This window comes from Pelodiscus sinensis, unplaced genomic scaffold (genome assembly GCF_049634645.1).
Source record: "Pelodiscus sinensis isolate JC-2024 unplaced genomic scaffold, ASM4963464v1 ctg34, whole genome shotgun sequence".
Taxonomy (NCBI): domain Eukaryota; kingdom Metazoa; phylum Chordata; order Testudines; family Trionychidae; genus Pelodiscus; species Pelodiscus sinensis.
In genome coordinates this window covers 4,894,353-4,913,001 of record NW_027465849.1, presented here as the reverse complement: position 1 = coordinate 4,913,001, position 18,649 = coordinate 4,894,353, and the positions used below count along the sequence as shown (strand labels likewise).

The 18,649-nt window shown below is 62.3% G+C and overlaps 2 protein-coding genes across 4 annotated transcripts; one reads left to right on the top strand and one right to left on the bottom strand.

The window, feature by feature from the left end:
- Window positions 1–174: 174 nt before the first annotated feature.
- Window positions 175–7,282, bottom strand: COX7A1 (cytochrome c oxidase subunit 7A1). The gene is made up of 4 exons (XM_075915341.1): window positions 7,139–7,282; window positions 2,581–2,670; window positions 1,285–1,369; window positions 175–524 (listed from the first exon to the last, which is right to left on the bottom strand). Exons 1-4 carry the CDS (start codon window positions 7,151–7,153, stop codon window positions 466–468), a joined length of 249 nt encoding a protein of 82 aa, XP_075771456.1. The 5' UTR covers window positions 7,154–7,282; the 3' UTR covers window positions 175–465.
- On the top strand, window positions 5,757–18,570 carry LOC106732585 (ribonuclease T2-like). Of its 3 annotated transcripts, none has more exons than XM_075915333.1 (10): window positions 5,757–5,802; window positions 11,818–11,902; window positions 12,760–12,817; window positions 13,834–13,901; window positions 14,006–14,063; window positions 14,550–14,614; window positions 14,898–15,011; window positions 17,534–17,582; window positions 17,766–17,840; window positions 18,256–18,570. In XM_075915333.1, the coding sequence occupies exons 2-10, from the start codon at window positions 11,823–11,825 to the stop codon at window positions 18,421–18,423; spliced, it is 735 nt and encodes a 244-aa protein (XP_075771448.1). In that variant the 5' UTR covers window positions 5,757–5,802; window positions 11,818–11,822; the 3' UTR covers window positions 18,424–18,570. The 3 variants fall into 3 exon arrangements, with proteins under 3 accessions (XP_075771448.1, XP_075771447.1, XP_075771449.1); XM_075915332.1 differs by lacking the exon at window positions 5,757–5,802 and adding an exon at window positions 11,322–11,574; XM_075915334.1 differs by lacking the exon at window positions 5,757–5,802 and adding an exon at window positions 11,674–11,693.
- The last annotated feature ends 79 nt before the right edge of the window (window positions 18,571–18,649 follow it).

Below are 18,649 nucleotides of genomic sequence, written 5' to 3'. Positions count from 1 at the left end.
AGGGATAGAAAGGAGGAAAGAGGATAGCTGAATCTGGGAATGAGGGTACTACGATTTCCGTTCTGCTCATTGGGCTTCCCTGTTAACCTGTGGAACTCTCCACCACAGGAAATTCCTGAAGCAAAGACAGTGCAGGATCGAAGAAGCTGGGAATCAGAATCCTTGAGTCTTGGATCCAGCCCAGCAGCAGTGGAGAGTCATTCAATCACTTTTATTATCTGTATTTGGAAAGAAACAATGCTCGCTTCATTGTGCTCACTGTAGACCCACCCTTCTCTCCTCCTGCACTCCCAAGGGGGGGTGTTTTATTTTGGGACAGTTTTTCAAGGTGCTTTTTGGTTGATTTCTGAGCATTGGGGTTTGCTTACGGAGCATGGCTCGCTGCTCTCAGCTTCCAGCCCCGATCGGCCCCCGTGGGACAGGAGAGAGGGGACCAGCTACTTTGGGGACATCCATGCTGCCATCTCATTTGTTCTTCTGCGGGAAAGCAGCTTTGACCAGCGAGAAGACAGAGTAACAGGAGCCTGGAATGGCAAGAGAATGTCTGGTGGGTTTCTCGGAATAGAGCCCTAAGCCATAGCGCTGCCCCCATGCATATGGAACCCAGGAATCCTGGCTCCCAGCTCCACCTCCAAACCCAGAGCTAGGGGTAGATCCAGGAGTCCTGGCTCTCTCTTCTCCCTGCTCTAAGACCCATCGCCTCCCGGAGCTGGGACCAGAACTCAGGTATCCTGATTCCCAGTCTCCCTTGCTCTAACCACTAGGAAATGCTACACACGCCAACCCATTCACAGCCCAATCTTTTCCCCTCCAGAGCTCTGTGAGTTCCCAAGGGGGCTGAACTCACTCATAGAAAGTGATCAGTTTCGTTTCTCTGTCTGGCCTGGGCTTTTATTTTAAGAGCTAACGGGTTTATGTTTTATTTAAATCAAGCTCATAACCGGGAGGGAGGACTTTGCTGCAGCTCCATTAAACAGCTAATAACTGAACCTGAAAGCGATGTTTCCTCCTCCCTGCTCTAACCACTAGTCCCTGAATTAGAGCCAGAACGCAGGAGCTCTAGCATAAGCACCCCCCTCCCCACTCTAACCACTACACCCCACTTCCCAAGCCAGAACCCAGAAGTCCTGCCTCCCAACACTGTAATCATTACATCCCACACCTCTCCCTGAACCTGGGATAGAACTCAGGAGTTCTGCCTCCCCTGCGCTAACCACTACACCCCACTTCCCACCCCGAGCTAGGGCTAGAACCCAAGTCTGCTGAGCAGGAAGCAGCATCTACCAACGACAGTGATGGTCATCGTGAATCGATACAGCAACGAATCCAGGGTGCCCCCCTTCAGATGCACAGGCAGGCCGTTATCCTCCTAGGCAAAAAGGGAAACGGAGCGGGGGGGGGGGGGGGTGGTGAGGAAAACAGCCCCCCAGTAATTCCAAGGGTCCCTGCACTTCCAATCAATGGGGAGTCCTTTATATAGAGAAGGGGACAGATTCAAAGAGTCTTCCCAGCCAAGGAAGGACCATGGAGAGGTCAGTGTGGGGTGGCAGGTGGTGGGCCACCTCTTTAGAGGCCATAGGTCCTGTAGCCAGTCAGCCCCATCCCATTAGCCCTGCCCCCACTCCTGGGCCAGAGTGGGAGGGTTAATTAGCAATGCGGGGGCAGGGCGGGGGACAGGGAGCTGATGTCCCTATAAAGCAGTGTTTCTTAAAAAATATTTTTTTATGAGGAACGCCAAGGATTTTTTGTTGAGAAAGAAGGAAAGGTTGGGGCGAAAGTTACTGAACAAAACAAAACAAAACAAAAAAAAAAGTCATCTGCCCCTTTAAGGGTGGCCATTTTGAATTCTGTTGTTCTCCACACTGCTATAAAGAGCAGCAGGATGCCCCAGACGGAGATGGCTAGGGAGGGAGTGCCTGCCAGTGTTCCCTCTAATTTTTCCCATCTGTGTGTGGAATAAATTTTGTTCCATGCACTAAGATGTGCAGATGTGAACCACAGGAAGACACATGCTGCCCATTATGGGTGCACTGCTAATCAGCTGGGCAGCATTTTAGGCTCTCCTGGGGGCTCAGTTTATAGGAAACCCTGGTGCCTGACTGCCTGGGAGAGTCCTGCTGGAAAGATAAGTGGCTGACGAGTAAGCAGTGCGTTTGGGGTGATGCTCATGTTGTTGTGGTAACAAATCCAGCCCCCGGGAGGATGTTGCTGAACCAGAGACGGGTTTGTTCTCATAGCTGGATTGAGAGGGCCCTGAAAAGTGGGGAAACTGAGGCAGGTATGCTTTCATGTGACCCCAGGCTCAGAGGGGGTGCAGTGGAGGCAGCTGACCCATTTCCAGAGAGGCAATGGTATAGTTTCCCTCCCATCCCCCCACTAACCCTGCCAGCACCCCCCATGTGGCTACCTTCCCCATTCAATGGGAGGGAACTGACCCCCAAATTACACCCTGCTAGAGCTGAGGCTGGAACCCAGACACCCTGACTGCCAACCCCCCCCCCCCATTCAACTCCATCTTTTGGCCCCTCTCTCCCCCTTTGCCTCCCTCCACCCCCGAGAGCCAAGCAGGGCCTGTCTCACCTGGAAGAGCTTCTGATGCTCACGGACTTTGTTTTTCACCTGGTGGCGGGTGGAGGTGGCGAAGGAGCGGAGGATTCCCAAGCGGGAGCTCTGTGACAGGGCCAAGGGGAGGGAGGATGGGTGGGGGGAGAACAAAAGTGAGGTGGGACCTATGGAATAGAGTGAAATCAGCCCCCGCCCCCGCCCCCACCCTGTGCCCAGAGCCAAGGTGAGTTCAAGTCACAAACTGCCGACTGGCCAGCCAGTGCGGCTTGGTCCTGTTCTCACGGCACAGATGCCAGGGGAGTCCCTCTGGATTTACACCGGGCTGAGCGAGGTCAGAATCAGCTTGCTGGGTTCTGCACGCCTCCCCGTGGTGCGTCTGGTAAGGGGTGTGTCTAGGGGTGCCAGGTGTCCGGTTTTGAACCAGACAGTTCGGTATTTGAGCTTTCAGTCCGGGAACCAAACTGAGAAAATATCGGACAGAGAAATGTCGGGGATTTTCTAATTACGTAAATTTTATTATCAGGAGTATCAGTACGTAGTTGTACGCAACTATGCAGTAGAGAGGAGGGGGTGGGGGCGGGGCGGGATGGAATCCCCCGGGCCGGAATCGCCCGTGCGCCCCGCCAGGACCATGTGCGGGACTGGCAGCACCCTGGGATCTGCGTGTGCCCGGGCCAGCCCCTCTCCCTGCCGGCCGGTTCCTGCCCCCACGTCCCACCGGGCCAGCCCTGCTCCCCCCAAACCCTTCCTGGCCAGCCCTGCTTCCCGCCGGCCAGTTCCTTCCCCTGATCTCCCCCGGCCAGCCCCACTCCCTCCAACCCCCTCTCAGTGTCCTGCCAAGTCAGTCCCCAGTGTCACAAACCCAGGCTGGGGGTCAGGGCTCCTGGGTTCTGTCCCTGGGATGGGAGGGAAGTGGGGCCTAGTGGATTAGAGCAGGTGGGTAGCTGTGTTCCCTTTAACATTTCCCATCCATGTATGGAATAATTTTTGTTCTGTGTACCAAGGCCTGTGCAGCTGTGCACCACCAGTAGAGACACGTGCTGCCAGCTGTGGGCGCTCTGCTAATCAGCTGGGTGGCACCTGAATCTCTCCTGGGGGCCACCCAAGGGCTCAGCTTACAGGGAACACAGGTGGGCAGGGCTAGGGGTCAGGACTCCTGGGAGCTGTCCCCGTGCTGGGAGGGAAGTGAGGCCTAGTGGCCATGGGCAAGGTGCCAGGCAGGCAGGATCCCCCCATGCCAGGCTAGAATGGTCGGGCTGGACCAAGGGAGGTACAGGGCAGGGTGGTATAAGGGAGGCAATATCTGGCCCTTACACTGTGTGACCCTCCCCCAGGGCTTTGCCCCACCTGCGCCCAGGGCCGCTTCCGGTCCCTGAGCAGGCAGAGTGAAAGCAGCAGCTGCTTGGAGCCTTCCGCCGGGGTAGCGAAAGCACATGTGAAAGTGGCCAGGCTGGGACAGTGAGCAAGGCGGCCACGGGGGACATACGGTCCCCTGCAAACAGGGGTCTGGCTAATGGGATTGCTGTGGGGGCAGGATCTGGTTCTTGCTGCGGGATCTGGGCTGCCGGGAGCACCCACACAGCTGATGAGGCCCAGGCGAGAACCCTTTGGTTTGCTACCAAACCTCATTGTGCTGCCAGAGGCTAAGAAACTCTCCGAGTGGCAGAGCCTGTGATGGGTCTATGGTTCCCAGGGCAGCCTCAGTCTGGACTTGAGGCCACTGCAGGGAGCAGGACTGGGAATCCCACTGCTGACACCAATAGATCTAAAGTCACCTTGGGAAAGTGCAAATGCAGAGGCCTCTGTGCCTTTTTCTCTCCCTCCACCCCACCCGTCTCTGTCTAGACCCTCCTTCTGCTTAGCCCCCAAAGCAGCTGATCTAAGCCCCCTAGGAATCATCTCCACAGCCCACCACGGACTTCACAGGGTTTATGGACACCACGGAATTTTAACACCCAGACTTGCTGTCTCACTTGCTGGTAAGCTGCTCCCCATTCCGGACTCTCTGCTCCCTGGTTCCAAGGCTTCTGTATCCTTCTGGCGGGGACATTTCCTTCCCCTAAGCTAGCCACCCTGCGGTTTTATTCTTACTTGTGCACGTGACGCCTGGATGCCTTGAGTAAGAGCTGGGCCCCACTGTGCAGAGCCTGAATGAGATCAGGGCCTCGTTGTGCCGGGCGCTGCACAGACCCGGAATGAGATCAAGGCTCGGTCATTGTAGGTGCCAGGCAGAGGTGGGCCCTGCCTCGAAGAGCTCCCAGTCTGACCAGCCAAAGGGATTACAGATAGGGAAACTGAGGCCTGGGAAATGCGGTGACTGGCCCAGATCACACAAGGAGAACCCAGATCTCCTGAGTTACCGCCCAGCCCACCCTGCCACTCCCAGGCAGGCCTCTGTGCCCCTGCCCCTCCCGCCATCATCCCAGCCCACCTGTCTGCCTGGTCGAAGCACACGGTGCACCGGCATGCAGCTGGGCATGCTGCGTGCTCACTTCTGGGCTTTGCTCTGCTATTGGTGGCTTTTGGGACCCGCTTCCCCAGGCACCTAACAAACCAGCCCGGGGCACCGTTTTCACTTTGTGGGGCTCAGTGCACACAAGTGCATGTATACACATGGGGGCGGGGCTGTTTGGGGGCGTCGCCCAGAGTCATTACGGGATGGATCAGAAAACCAAAACTAGTAGGATCTGGTGCAGTCCGAGTTCTGTTTGCACTGAGCCTCACACGCTGGGGCCCCGGCTTGTGACTGAAGCTCTGGGGGTGCTACCATAATACAAATGTACAGCGCCAGGCAATGGGGTGCTACCGTAATACACCTAATAGCAATACAAAATACAATGCCTAACATACTGGGGGCCAGGCCCTTGACGGAGGGTCTGAGACGCTACCGTAATACACCTAATGGCAATACAAATGTGCAGCGCTGAGAACAGAGAGCATCTGGGTGCTACCGTAATACACTTAATAGCAATAGACAGTACAGCACCTAACACGCAAAGGTCCTGGCCCATGACTGGGCTACCGTAATACACGTAATACACACGTCTCGCCGTACTCATTGGGTCTTGCTTACCCCAGGTGTAAATCAGGATTTCTCCCAGTGTTTACACTGGGGTGAAGCTGCCACACAGCAGAGGCGGGTCAGGACCTAGCTATTTAAAGACACCAGACTGACAGGTTTAAAAAAAACCAAACAAACCGCACAGGCAAACAGCAAGAGCCCAGCAGGGAGCAAAGGTTAGAGACAGAGGCAAAGTGGAGGAGCATAATTCACATGCAAGCTGCACTTGAAGGGGGAGTGTTTAAATCGAGGGGGGGGGGTGGCCAGTGGAGTGCTTGGAGCTGGGGTGTGCATGGATCTGATGGGGCTGTTTGGATTGGGGGCTTGGATCGGGGGGGGGAGGGCTGGATCCCTGTGGACTTCATTCCTTATTGAGATGTGGACGTGTGTCTGGAAAGGGGCAGGATCCGCTGGGGTGTTTAGATTGGAAGGTGGCTCTGGAGGGGCTGGATCCACGGGGGAGGCTCTGGAGGAGGCTGGATCCATGGGGGAGGCTCTGGAGGGGCTGGATCCACGGGGAGGCTCTGGAGGAGGCTGGATCCACGGGGGTGGCTCTGGGGGGGCTGGATCCACGGGGGAGGCTCTGGAGGAGGCTGGATCCATGGGGGAGGCTGTGGAGGGGCTCGATCCACGAGGGAGGCTCTGGGGGGGCTGGATCCACGGGGGAGGCTCTGGGGGGGCTGGCTCCACGGGGGTGGCTCTGGGGGGGCTGGCTCCACGGGGAGGCTCTGGGGGGGGCTGGCTCCACGGGGGTGGCTCTGGGGGGGCTGGCTCCACGGGGAGGCTCTGGGGGCGGCTGGCTCCACGGGGGTGGCTCTGGGGGGGCTGGCTCCACGGGGAGGCTCTGGGGGGGGCTGGCTCCACGGGGGAGGCTCTGGGGGGGCTGGCTCCACGGGGGAGGCTCTGGGGGGGCTGGCTCCACGGGGAGGCTCTGGGGGGGCTGGCTCCACGGGGAGGCTCTGGGGGGGGCTGGCTCCACGGGGGAGGTTCTGGGGGGGGCTGGCTCCACGGGGGAGGCTCTGGGGGGGGCTGGCTCCACGGGGGAGGTTCTGGGGGGGCTGGCTCCAAGGGGTGGCTCTGGGGGGGGGGCAGGCTCCACAGGGGAGGTTCTGGGGGGGCTGGCTCCACGGGGTGGCTCTGGGGGGGGGGCTGACTCCACGGGGGAGGCTCTGGGGGGGCTGGCTCCACGGGGTGGCTCTGGGGGGGGGGGCTGGCTCCACGGGGGAGGCTCTGGGGGGGCTGGCTCCACAGGGGAGGTTCTGGGGGGGCTGGCTCCACGGGGGTGCTTAGGTTGCGGGTGGATCCCGAGGGGACCTGGGTGTGGGGCGCTGCACTGCAGTGAGGGGTCCGGCTCAGGGGCTGGCTGCTGGGAGGGGGGTCTCAGGCGGGGCAGCTGGATCCGGGGCCTGTTTCCGGTGAGTAAGGGCTGGGACGGGGTTGGTGCCACAGGCCTGGCCTGGGATCCTGCTGCCCCCCACCGCCCGGGCCTGGGTGAGAGCTGGGCGTCGTTACCAGACGGGCCGGCATCGTCCTGGGCCTGGCGTGCGCTCGCCTCTCCCCTTCGCTGTCTCCTCTCCTGTGCCTGTCGCCCTCGGCCCACCCTCCAAGGGCACTCCGGGGAGGGGGGGGGGCGGGGGGGGGGGCGCTCCGGCTGTCCCGCTGCCAAGCTAAGGGCAGCAGCTGAGCTCAAATCGCAGCTGAAGCCAAGAGACCTTGGCACCTCGCCAGGCCGGGCCAGGGACTCCCCGCACGGCCTGGGAGGGGGGCAGGAAAGGGCCAAAGAGGAATAGGAAACAGCCCCCCCAAACGCCCCGCAAAGGGGACTCCCGCCTGGTGCAGAGTGGGAAGAAGGACCCTGCGCCCAGTCCTGTGGCCCGGCCCGGGGTGGGAGTAAGAGGGGACGTGGTGGCAAAGGACAGGAGTTATTCTCTGCCCCATGGGGCGGGTCGGGGAGTGTCCGGAGCGCACAGCGCTGTGTCTATTCTCTGCCCCCCAGGGCCCACAGGGGGCAGGTCGGGGCGTGTCCGGAGCGCACGGCGCTGTGTCTATTCTCTGCCCCCCAGGGCCCACAGGGGGCAGGTCGGGGCGTGTCCGGAGCGCACGGCGCTGTGTCTATTCTCTGCCCCCCAGGGCCCACAGGGGGCAGGTCGGGGAGTGTCCGGAGCGCACGGCGCTGTGTCTATTCTCTGCCCCCCAGGGCCCACAGGGGGCAGGTCGGGGCGTGTCCGGAGCGCACGGCGCTGTGTCTATTCTCTGCCCCCCAGGGCCCACAGGGGGCAGGTCGGGGCGTGTCCGGAGCGCACGGCGCTGTGTCTATTCTCTGCCCCCCAGGGCCCACAGGGGGCAGGTCGGGGCGTGTCCGGAGCGCACGGCGCTGTGTCTATTCTCTGCCCCCCAGGGCCCACAGGGGGCAGGTCGGGGCGTGTCCGGAGCGCACGGCGCTGTGTCTATTCTCTGCCCCCCAGGGCCCACAGGGGGCAGGTCGGGGCGTGTCCGGAGCGCACGGCGCTGTGTCTATTCTCTGCCCCACAGGGCCCACAGGGGGCAGGTCGGGGAGTGTCCGGAGCGCACGGCGCTGTGTCTATTCTCTGCCCCCCAGGGCCCACAGGGGGCAGGTCGGGGCGTGTCCGGAGCGCACGGCGCTGTGTCTATTCTCTGCCCCCCAGGGCCCACAGGGGGCAGGTCGGGGCGTGTCCGGAGCGCACGGCGCTGTGTCTATTCTCTGCGCCCCAGGGCCCACAGGGGGCAGGTCGGGGAGTGTCCGGAGCGCACGGCGCTGTGTCTATTCTCTGCCCCCCAGGGCCCACAGGGGGCAGGTCGGGGCGTGTCCGGAGCGCACGGCGCTGTGTCTATTCTCTGCCCCCCAGGGCCCACAGGGGGCAGGTCGGGGAGTGTCCGGAGCGCACAGCGCTGTGTCTATTCTCTGCCCCCCAGGGCCCACAGGGGGCAGGTCGGGGCGTGTCCGGAGCGCACGGCGCTGTGTCTATTCTCTGCCCCCCAGGGCCCACAGGGGGCAGGTCGGGGCGTGTCCGGAGCGCACGGCGCTGTGTCTATTCTCTGCCCCCCAGGGCCCACAGAGGGCAGGTCGGGGAGTGTCCGGAGCGCACGGCGCTGTGTCTATTCTCTGCCCCCCAGGGCCCACAGGGGGCAGGTCGGGGCGTGTCCGGAGCGCACGGCGCTGTGTCTATTCTCTGCCCCCCAGGGCCCACAGGGGGCAGGTCGGGGCGTGTCCGGAGCGCACGGCGCTGTGTCTATTCTCTGCCCCCCAGGGCCCACAGGGGGCAGGTCGGGGCGTGTCCGGAGCGCACGGCGCTGTGTCTATTCTCTGCCCCCCAGGGCCCACAGGGGGCAGGTCGGGGCGTGTCCGGAGCGCACGGCGCTGTGTCTATTCTCTGCCCCCCAGGGCCCACAGGGGGCAGGTCGGGGCGTGTCCGGAGCGCACGGCGCTGTGTCTATTCTCTGCCCCACAGGGCCCACAGGGGGCAGGTCGGGGAGTGTCCGGAGCGCACGGCGCTGTGTCTATTCTCTGCCCCCCAGGGCCCACAGGGGGCAGGTCGGGGCGTGTCCGGAGCGCACGGCGCTGTGTCTATTCTCTGCCCCCCAGGGCCCACAGGGGGCAGGTCGGGGCGTGTCCGGAGCGCACGGCGCTGTGTCTATTCTCTGCCCCCCAGGGCCCACAGAGGGCAGGTCGGGGCGTGTCCGGAGCGCACGGCGCTGTGTCTATTCTCTGCGCCCCAGGGCCCACAGGGGGCAGGTCGGGGAGTGTCCGGAGCGCACGGCGCTGTGTCTATTCTCTGCCCCCCAGGGCCCACAGGGGGCAGGTCGGGGCGTGTCCGGAGCGCACGGCGCTGTGTCTATTCTCTGCCCCCCAGGGCCCACAGGGGGCAGGTCGGGGAGTGTCCGGAGCGCACGGCGCTGTGTCTATTCTCTGCCCCCCAGGGCCCACAGGGGGAAGGTCGGGGCGTGTCCGGAGCGCACGGCGCTGTGTCTATTCTCTGCCCCCCAGAGCCCATAGGGGGCAGGTCGGGGAGTGTCCGGAGCGCACGGCGCTGTGTCTATTCTCTGCCCCCCAGGGCCCATAGGGGGCAGGTCGGGGCGTGTCCGGAGCGCACGGCGCTGTGTCTATTCTCTGCCCCCCAGGGCCCACAGGGGGCAGGTCGCGGCGTGTCCGGAGCGCACGGCGCTGTGTCTATTCTCTGCCCCCCAGGGCCCACAGGGGCAGGTCGGGGTGTGTCCGGAGCGCACGGCGCTGTGTCTATTCTCTGCCCCCCAGGACCCACAGGGGGCAGGTCGGGGTGTGTCCGGAGCGCACGGCGCTGTGTCTATTCTCTGCCCCCCAGGGCCCACAGGGGCAGGTCGGGGTGTGTCCGGAGCGCACGGCGCTGTGTCTATTCTCTGCTCCCCAGGGCCCACAGGGGGCAGGTCGGGGCGTGTCCGGAGCGCACGGCGCTATCTATTCTCTGCCCCCCAGGGCCCACAGGGGGCAGGTCGGGGAGTGTCCGGAGCGCACGGCGCTGTGTCTATTCTCTGCCCCCCAGGGCCCACAGGGGGCAGGTCGGGGCGTGTCCGGAGCGCACGGCGCTGTGTCTATTCTCTGCCCCCCAGGGCCCACAGGGGCAGGTCGGGGTGTGTCCGGAGCGCACGGCGCTGTGTCTATTCTCTGCCCCCCAGGGCCCACAGAGGGCAGGTCGGGGAGTGTCCGGAGCGCACGGCGCTGTGTCTATTCTCTGCCCCCCAGGGCCCATAGGGGGCGGATCGGGGCGTGTCCGGAGCGCACGGCGCTGTGTCTATTCTCTGCCCCCCAGGGCCCATAGGGGGCAGGTCGGGGAGTGTCCGGAGCGCACGGCGCTGTGTCTATTCTCTGCCCCCCAGGGCCCATAGGGGGCGGATCGGGGCGTGTCCGGAGTGCACGGCGCTGTGTCTATTCTCTGCCCCCCAGGGCCCACAGGGGGCAGGTCGGGGCGTGTCCGGAGCGCACGGCGCTGTGTTTATTCTCTGCCCCCCAGGGCCCACAGGGGGCAGGTCGGGGAGTGTCCGGAGCGCACGGCGCTGTGTCTATTCTCTGCCCCCCAGGGCCCATAGGGGGCGGATCGGGGCGTGTCCGGAGCGCACGGCGCTGTGTTTATTCTCTGCCCCCCAGGGCCCACAGGGGGCAGGTCGGGGAGTGTCCGGAGCGCACGGCGCTGTGTCTATTCTCTGCCCCCCAGGGCCCATAGGGGGCAGGTCGGGGCGTGTCCGGAGCGCACGGCGCTGTGTCTATTCTCTGCCCCCCAGGGCCCACAGGGGGCAGGTCGGGGAGTGTCCGGAGCGCACGGCGCTGTGTCTATTCTCTGCCCCCCAGGGCCCATAGGGGGCGGATCGGGGCGTGTCCTGAGCGCACGGCGCTGTGTCTATTCTCTGCCACCCAGGGCCCACAGGGGGCAGGTCGGGGCGTGTCCGGAGCGCACGGCGCTGTGTCTATTCTCTGCCCCCCAGGGCCCATAGGGGGCGGATCGGGGCGTGTCCGGAGCGCACGGCGCTGTGTCTATTCTCTGCCCCCCAGGGCCCACAGGGGGCAGGTCGGGGAGTGTCCGGAGCGCACGGCGCTGTGTCTATTCTCTGCCCCCCAGGGCCCACAGGGGGCAGGTCGGGGAGTGTCCGGAGCACACGGCGCTGTTTATTCTCTGCCCCCCAGGGCTCCTCCATAGCCCAGGGGGGCGCCCCCTCTCTGAGATGATCTCCCCACCCTCTCCCTTGGCCGGGAATGGAGCATGTGGCGTATCCACGCTGGGAGACACAGGAAGCGCCCGACCGTGGCGGCGAAGGGCCCACGTGGCCCCGGACAGCTGTGCTCCAGGCCATGCTCTGCTGCACGGGGAAGTGAAAGCATCTCTAGGTCTTTCCAGTGGCAGCTCCGCCCTTGGCCCCGCAGTGTCTCTCTCCGGCACCGGCCGCCTCGCACGAGCCGGGTAAGCTGGGGGTCATGAACCAGACTCTCCAAGCCCAGATCCCTCCAGGATACAGACCCCAGCATCCTCCTCCCGGCGCCTCCCCTTTCCTCCCCCTGGGGAGGGAACCAAGCCCAGAGGTGGGCTGTGCCGTTTCCCCCCCATTCCCTCCCGGGGCGTTTGGTCCCACCTGCCTGGGCACCGGGGCCGCCCCGGGGGGTTTGGTGGCAGCGCCGTGTCAGCAGTCCTGTGCTTGCCTTGCAGGGACGATGGTGCGTGGGGCCCTGCTGGCGTTGCTGTGGCTGGCTGGAGTGGAGCTGCTCCCGGAGCTACCTGGGGAGCGAATCGGGTAGGTGCTATGGGCTGCGACTCCTCCTTTGCCCTGGTGCCCGCCGGCGCGGGGGGCAGAGAGGGGTCCAGGGCTCCTGTTCTATTCCTAGGGCCCAACTGAGACCTAGAGGCTGCGGATCCCCACCCCCAGCGGGCTTAATGTGGGGCCACCCGGGAGACAGACCCCTAGATTACAGCACCTGCAAGCACATTGCAGAACGTCCCCTAGCTAGGGACTCTCCTGGCTTGGCCAAGGGGTGGGTTTGCATTGGTGACCATGCGGAGCGCAAGCTGTGTTGAAGAAACACCGATGTGGGAGCTGGGGGATTCCCCACGCCCCTTACCTCTGGCTGGCGAAAGGGCCCTGATCCCCACATAGGAGGTGGGTTGGGGCCAAGGCCGGAGTGCACTGCACTGTGGCTATCCTCTGCCCTCGAGAGGCGGATCGGGGGGATGGCTGGAGGGCCCATACGGTTTCAATTCTCCGCTCCCAAAGGGACTGGGCAGCTCTGGCAGGGCCAAGAATGGGGGAGGGGGCACAGCAGGGACATAGAGCCACGTCCCATCCTGTCCCTGCCCTGAGCGCAGGACGGGAGTGACTCTGGATCCATCTCCGTGTTTTCCACTTCTGGCCGGGCTCACCAATTGTGCAGCCCCTTGTCGCCGCAGCCCTCTCGGCCCCTCGCAGCCGTCGGTGCGTCTGCCCCCCGTGAGGCAGGTACGGAGGGGAAACTGAGGCACGGGGCCATTAAGTGACTCGCCCAAGGGCAGGAAGCCAATAGGGAGCTGTGGAATACACCCAAGGGCTCCCACCACTGGGCCATCTTTCCGTTCCGAGCCCGCCAGCCCTGCAAAAGCTCTGCCTCGCCTCCCTAGGGTTTGCAGCTGGAAGTGCATGAAGTTTGTCCAGATGTGGCCGGGATCGTTCTGTGTGGTGAGCACCCACCGCCCCCCTCCCCATCCCGCAGCTTTCCCCCCGGGATCCCTGCCCCCCAGCACCTCTGCTGCCCCAGCCCCCACCTGGCTGCTGCTGCCACCATCACGGAGCAAGCGAAACAGCCACATGTACAGTTGGAAAGTGCCTCAAGGAAGTAAACCAGGAGTCGCTGCTTCGCTGGGCCCGTGTCTGAGCTGGGGCAGGGCATGTGGGGCTGGCTGGGCCAGTGTCTAACCTAGAGTAGGGTCATGGGGCCAGCTGGGCCCGTGTCTGAGCTGGGGCAGGGCGTGGGGCTGGCTGGGCCAGTGTCTAACCTAGGGTAGGGTCCTGGGGCCAGCTGGGCCCGTGTCTGAGCTGGGACAGGGCGTGGGGCTGGCTGGGCCTGTGTCTAACCTAGGGTAGGGTCCTGGGGCCAGCTGGGCCCGTGTCTGAGCTGGGGCAGGGCGTGGGGCTGGCTGGGCCTGTGTCTAACCTAGGGTAGGGTCCTGGGGCCAGCTGGGCCCGTGTCTGAGCTGGGACAGGGCGTGGGGCTGGCTGGGCCTGTGTCTAACCTAGGGTAGGGTCCTGGGGCCAGCTGGGCCCGTGTCTGAGCTGGGGCAGGGCGTGGGGCTGGCTGGGCCTGTGTCTAACCTAGGGTAGGGTCCTGGGGCCAGCTGGGCCCGTGTCTGAGCTGGGACAGGGCGTGGGGCTGGCTGGGCCTGTGTCTAACCTAGGGTAGGGTCCTGGGGCCAGTTGGACCCGTGTCTGAGCTGGGGCAGGGGATGTGGGGCCAGCAGGGCCTGTGTGTAACTCAGCTCCCGCCCCCTTACACTAAACCCTGGACCCGACTCCTTCCTGCAGAGCTAGGGAAAGACGCCAGGAGTCCTACTGCCCATCCCCCTTTCCCTCCTGCTCTAACCACTAGACCCCACTCTCCTCCTGGAGCCAGGAGTCCTGATTCCAGTGGGAACAGCTCAGTGTGGGGTGGTGGCCGACAGCGGGGCGTGACCATGTCCCTGTTCCTTTGCCTGGAGGCTCTAGGGCCGCGGTTCGGCTGCGTCCTGCCGGAGGCTGCCGACAGCTGGACCATCCATGGGCTTTGGTGAGAGACGCGGCGCGCGAGGCGGGAGGAGGCGGGTGAGCGGGCGGGGGGGGGGGGGGGGGGGGCAGCGAGGCCTTGTCCCTGACGCTGCCTCTCAATCCCAGGCCCAGCGACGTGATGAATTGCTGCAGCTGCTGGCCCCTGTTCCCCTCCGACCTGATGGTAAGTGATGCCCGGCCCACTCCGTGTCCGGTACGTCCCAGGCCAAGGACCCAGTAGACTCCCAGGTTCTATTCCTGCCAGCTCCTCATGTGCCTGCTCTGGCCCATGGCGTCCTCTCGGGTGCCTCAGTTTCCCCATGGGTGAGACCCGTGTCTCTTTGGCAGGTGTGGTGGCTACCGACGGGCAGGGCTGAGGGCCAGAGCTCAGGAATGGAAAGAGGAAAATCCACCCTCTGCCAACCCCATCCCAGGGGTATGTGGCTTTGGGGAGGGAGGGGCTGCCTCCCCCTAGAGCCCTGGCAGGGAGGCAAAGGGGATGATTCCCCCACTCGGGGGAGGAGTACTGGGGGCGTGTGTCCTCCTCTGAGCGGGGCTGGCGATGGAGCAAGGCCTGCTGGGAGTTGATGGCTCTTCTGTGCAGGGTTGACCCTGGGCCAAATTGTGGGGCTCCCCCCACCCAGCCCAGCCTGCTTTTCTCCCCCCCCAGGATCTGCCCAAAGAGCTGGCCCAGCACTGGCCTACCTTCCTCAACATCAGCAACTTCAAATTCTGGTAAGTGGGGCAGCCGGGGCGGCGGCGGCAGTGGGGGGGCTCTAGGCCCCCCCGGGTGGGGGGGGGGAGCCGAGCTGGGACATGGGGTGGGAATGGGGCGAGCTGCAGGGAGAAGGCCTGGAGGGGGGGATGTTAAAGGGCGGGAAGGCGGGGGGTGATCAGGTGGGAGGGAGCAGGGAAGCTGTCGTACAGGGTCGGGGTGTCCCCTTGGGTCCCCAGGATCCCCCGACTCCCAGCCTGTAGGGGCAGGTGCCTGACCCTGGGGCATTTCTGCCCCATCCAGGAGGAACGAGTGGCAGAAGCATGGGACCTGTGCTGGGTGCATGGAGGCCTTCAGCTCCCCCAGCAAGTACTTTGGGGCGGCCCTCGCCCTGCGCACCACCTACAACATTGACAGGTGAGCCGGGCCCTGGGGGGATCCAGGCAGCAAGGCCGGTGAGCAAGGGAGACTGGCCCCTGGGGGGGGGACTCTCCCCCACTCCCTGGTGACAGCAACACTGCCCCTGGGGCAGGGACCCGGAGGGGGTTCAGACCTCACGGGCTGGGGCCAAGGGATTTTGGCTTGCGAGTATGAATGTGCATAGCTCAGAGGGCTTCAGACAACATGCCGCAGATGTGGCCTCACCAGAGCTGAATAGAGGGGAATCTGCTGACAATGCTCCTCCTAATGCCCCCTAATCTGCCATTAGCCTTCTTGGCTACAAGGGCACCCTGGTGACTCATCTCCGGCTTCTCCTCCACTGTAACCCCCAGGTCCTTTTCTGCAGAACTGCTGCTCAGCCAGTCGGTCCCCAGCTCGGGATTCTTCCATCCCACCTGCAGGACTCTACACTTGTCCTTGCCTCATTTGCATTGGCTCTTCTGCAAAAAGTTCGTAGTGTAGGCAAAGCCTCAGTGGATTGGGACTAGCTACGTGGTGTTTATTCATTTTAATTTAGTCACTTACTAGGACCTGTTTTCAGGAGCGACCGCTTATTTCTTACTTTTTGTACTTAATAAAAACACCTTTATTTATTATCAAGCTCAGTGTAAGTTAGGATGTGTCTACACAGCAAAGTTATTTTGGAATATAAATAATGGAGATATACTCATCTCATGGAGATGGAAGGGACCTTGAGAGGTCATTGAGTCCCGTCTCCTGCCCTCATGGGAGTGCCAAGTACCATCCGTAGCAGATTTACCCCAGATCCCAAAACGAACCCCTCAAGGACTGAATTTACAACCTGATGTTTAGCAGGCCAATGCTCAAACGATCCCCCTCCCACAGCTGGTGCTCCGCAATAGCTATGGGAGCATCTACACAGCTAATCCGTTATGTCGAAAGAATGTCGAAATAACGGACGGCTTATTCCGACTCCTGCAAACCTTTCTACGAAGAAAAACGGGATTCTGAAATAGCTATTGTGAAATAAGGCGTGTGTAGATGCTTCATTTCTGTTATTTCGGACTAGTCCCTCCCCAGGGTCATTCTAAGTTACTCCTCCTGGTGCTCTAAACCGCGATAGCACGGCTACATTAGGAAAGCCGGCCTCGGACTCATTTGGAGGCTTCCCTGCAGTATAGACGTGCTATTTCGAAATACGCTGTTTGGGACTAACTCTTCTGGAATAGCTTATTCCGAAATAACTGTGCAGTGTAGGGCTGTGTCTAGACTGGCAAGTTTTTCCGGAAAATCATCTGCTTTTCCGGAAAAACTTGCCAGCTGTCTACACTGGCCGCTTGAATTTCCGGAAAAGCACTGACGATCTCATGTAAAATCATCAGTGCTTTTCCGGAAAAACTATGCTGCTCCCGAGAGACTTTTGCCCAAAAGGGCCAGTGTAGACAGCTCAGATTTGTTTTCCGCAAAAAAGCCCCGATGACGAAAATGGCGATTGGGGCTTTTTTGCGGAAAACTGCGTCTAGATTGGCCACGGACACTTTTCTGCAAAAAGTGCTTTTGTGGAAAAGCATCCTGCCAATCTAGATGCGCTTTTCCAAAAATGCTTTTAACGGAAAACTTTTCCGTTAAAAGCATTTTCGGAAATTCATGCCAGTGTAGACGTAGCCTAGATGTAGCCTAAAAGTGTCACCTTCTCATTGACAAAGAGGGCAGAGCGTGTGAGCGTTCTGTGCACAACTTCGACAAGGAGCAGATGGCTTTATTTAGGGTTTTGGCCCCACTAGGGGATTGGTTTCCTGGGTGCTTTCCCGGAGAGCGGAGCCCTCTCGGAGCCAAACTGATTCAGTGTCTGTGCTGCTTTGCAGGGGGCAGTAACCCCAACCCTGTGTCTTGTCTGGGGGAGCAGAGGAGCTGGCCCAGCAGGGCAGGGTGGTGGGGAGCCCCCGGGAGCAGGAAACCGGCGTCAGTGACTTGATCGGGACACCCTGGGACAAACCCCAAGGGGCTGGCTGTGGGGAGATGGGGATCTCTTGAAGGGTTCCAGGGGGGTGGGGATCTATAATTAGCGATCTTCATCTATGGAAGATCTGTAGTGCGGGGATCTTGCTATGGGGGAATTGCTCAGGGTTGGGGTCTGTAGTGTGGGGTCTGATTGTAGGGGGACCTATAGGGCGGGGCTCTACAGAGGGGGATCTCTAGCTCCCCCAACATCCATAGGGAGGGGCTCTTGGGGTTGGGGGGCTCTATAGAGGGGGATTCTAGGGACTCTACAATCCGGGTCGGGGCAGTCTGGGGCAGGGGTTTGGGGGCTCTCGCTCTCTGGGTCTTTATAATGGGGTGATGTACAGCTCAGCCCATGCTCTTAGGGGCCTGTCTCTGGGGTGACTCGGGTCTCTGCTAGGGGATGGGTCTGTCTCTGGAGAAGGTGGGGCTCATGGGGGAGGTGGCTGTCCTGGTGGCATTGCAGTGCTGCTGTCTTGGGGTGATTCCCTTCCTCCCCTCTCCAGCTGACCCCAGTTCCTGTCCCTTTCACACAGCGCGTTCCAGAGTGCTGCGATCATCCCGTCCTGCAATCACAGCTACCAGGTACCCTCAGGCTGTCTGGCTGCAGGCTCCCTGGGCCCCGGGCCCCTCACTGGCCTTTTCTGACTGGGTTTGCCCTTGGTGGCTGATGGTTTGTGGAGGGGGAAGTCCTCCCCCTCCCCCCAGTGCCCCTTCCCCCACCATGCTAGAGTCCTGCTCTCTGACCCGCCCCATCTGCCTTCACAGCTCCACACCCTCCAGCAGGCGTTGGTGCCTGTCATGGGGCAGGCGCAGGAGCTGCAGTGTGTGACTGACGGCCAGGTAGGTCTTTCTCGTACTCCTCAGGGGCCTCTAGGTGACAGCTGTAGGGCAGGGCTGAGGCTGCCAGGGATTCTGGGTAATAAATGGGGCACTGGGTATGAGCAGGGGCTGTGAGGGTAAGCACAGACTGACATCCTGGGGTTGGGCAGATCCCCAGGGGATTCCGCGTAACAGAAAATGGGACACAGGCGAAGGGGGTTAGTGCAGGAACACTAGGAGATTGTGGGTATGGGGGGGGGGGCTGCGTCTCAGATAATGGGGCTGTACGGGCTATGCTGAGCATCCCTGGGCTTTCCAGAGACAGGAGCCGGCCCTCCTGCAGCAGGGAGTTCCACAGGCTGGCGTGTGGCAAAGCTTTTATTTCTGCTCCTCGGTTCTATGCCTCACCGCCCTTCTTCCCTCCCACTGTGTGCAGGGTCGCCAGGTACTGGTGCAGCTCAAGGTCTCTCTCTTCAGCAACTTCTCCGCTGGGTGCCTGGAGGAGGGAACCCAGGATTTCTCCCCCTACCGGCCCTGCGAAAACCAGAGTCGCGTCTTCTACTTTCCTCCGAACCAGAAGAATCCACGGGACCCCTGCCCCTGACTGGTAGGCTGGGGTGGAAGGGTCTTGGGGCTCCGCACCAGAGATCCCATTGCAGAAGTCCCTGCAGCCCCCCGGCAGGCTGGGAATCAGAGCCCCTTCCTCTGAATAAACTCCTCAGGAAGATCGAACGAGTCTTGTCTATGGGATTATTGTGTTAGTACGGCCCTCGGCCACTGGCTACCCAGGACTCAGGCATCGAGGCTCCAAGGTCTCTGAGTCGGTGGGC

Coding starts and splice junctions, on each gene's coding strand:
- LOC106732585 (XM_075915333.1), top strand. CDS start 11,823: ATGGTGCGTGGGGCCCTGCTGGCGTTGCTGTGGCTGGCTGGAGTGGAG. Junction 14,064..14,549: donor TGTTCCCCTCCGACCTGATG/GTAAGTGATGCC, acceptor CTCCCCCCCCAG/GATCTGCCCAAAGAGCTGGC. Junction 17,583..17,765: donor CCTGCAATCACAGCTACCAG/GTACCCTCAGGC, acceptor CTGCCTTCACAG/CTCCACACCCTCCAGCAGGC.
- COX7A1 (XM_075915341.1), bottom strand. Junction 1,370..2,580: donor AGCATCAGAAGCTCTTCCAG/GTGAGACAGGCC, acceptor CTTTTTGCCTAG/GAGGATAACGGCCTGCCTGT. Junction 525..1,284: donor GATGACCATCACTGTCGTTG/GTAGATGCTGCT, acceptor TTGCCATTCCAG/GCTCCTGTTACTCTGTCTTC.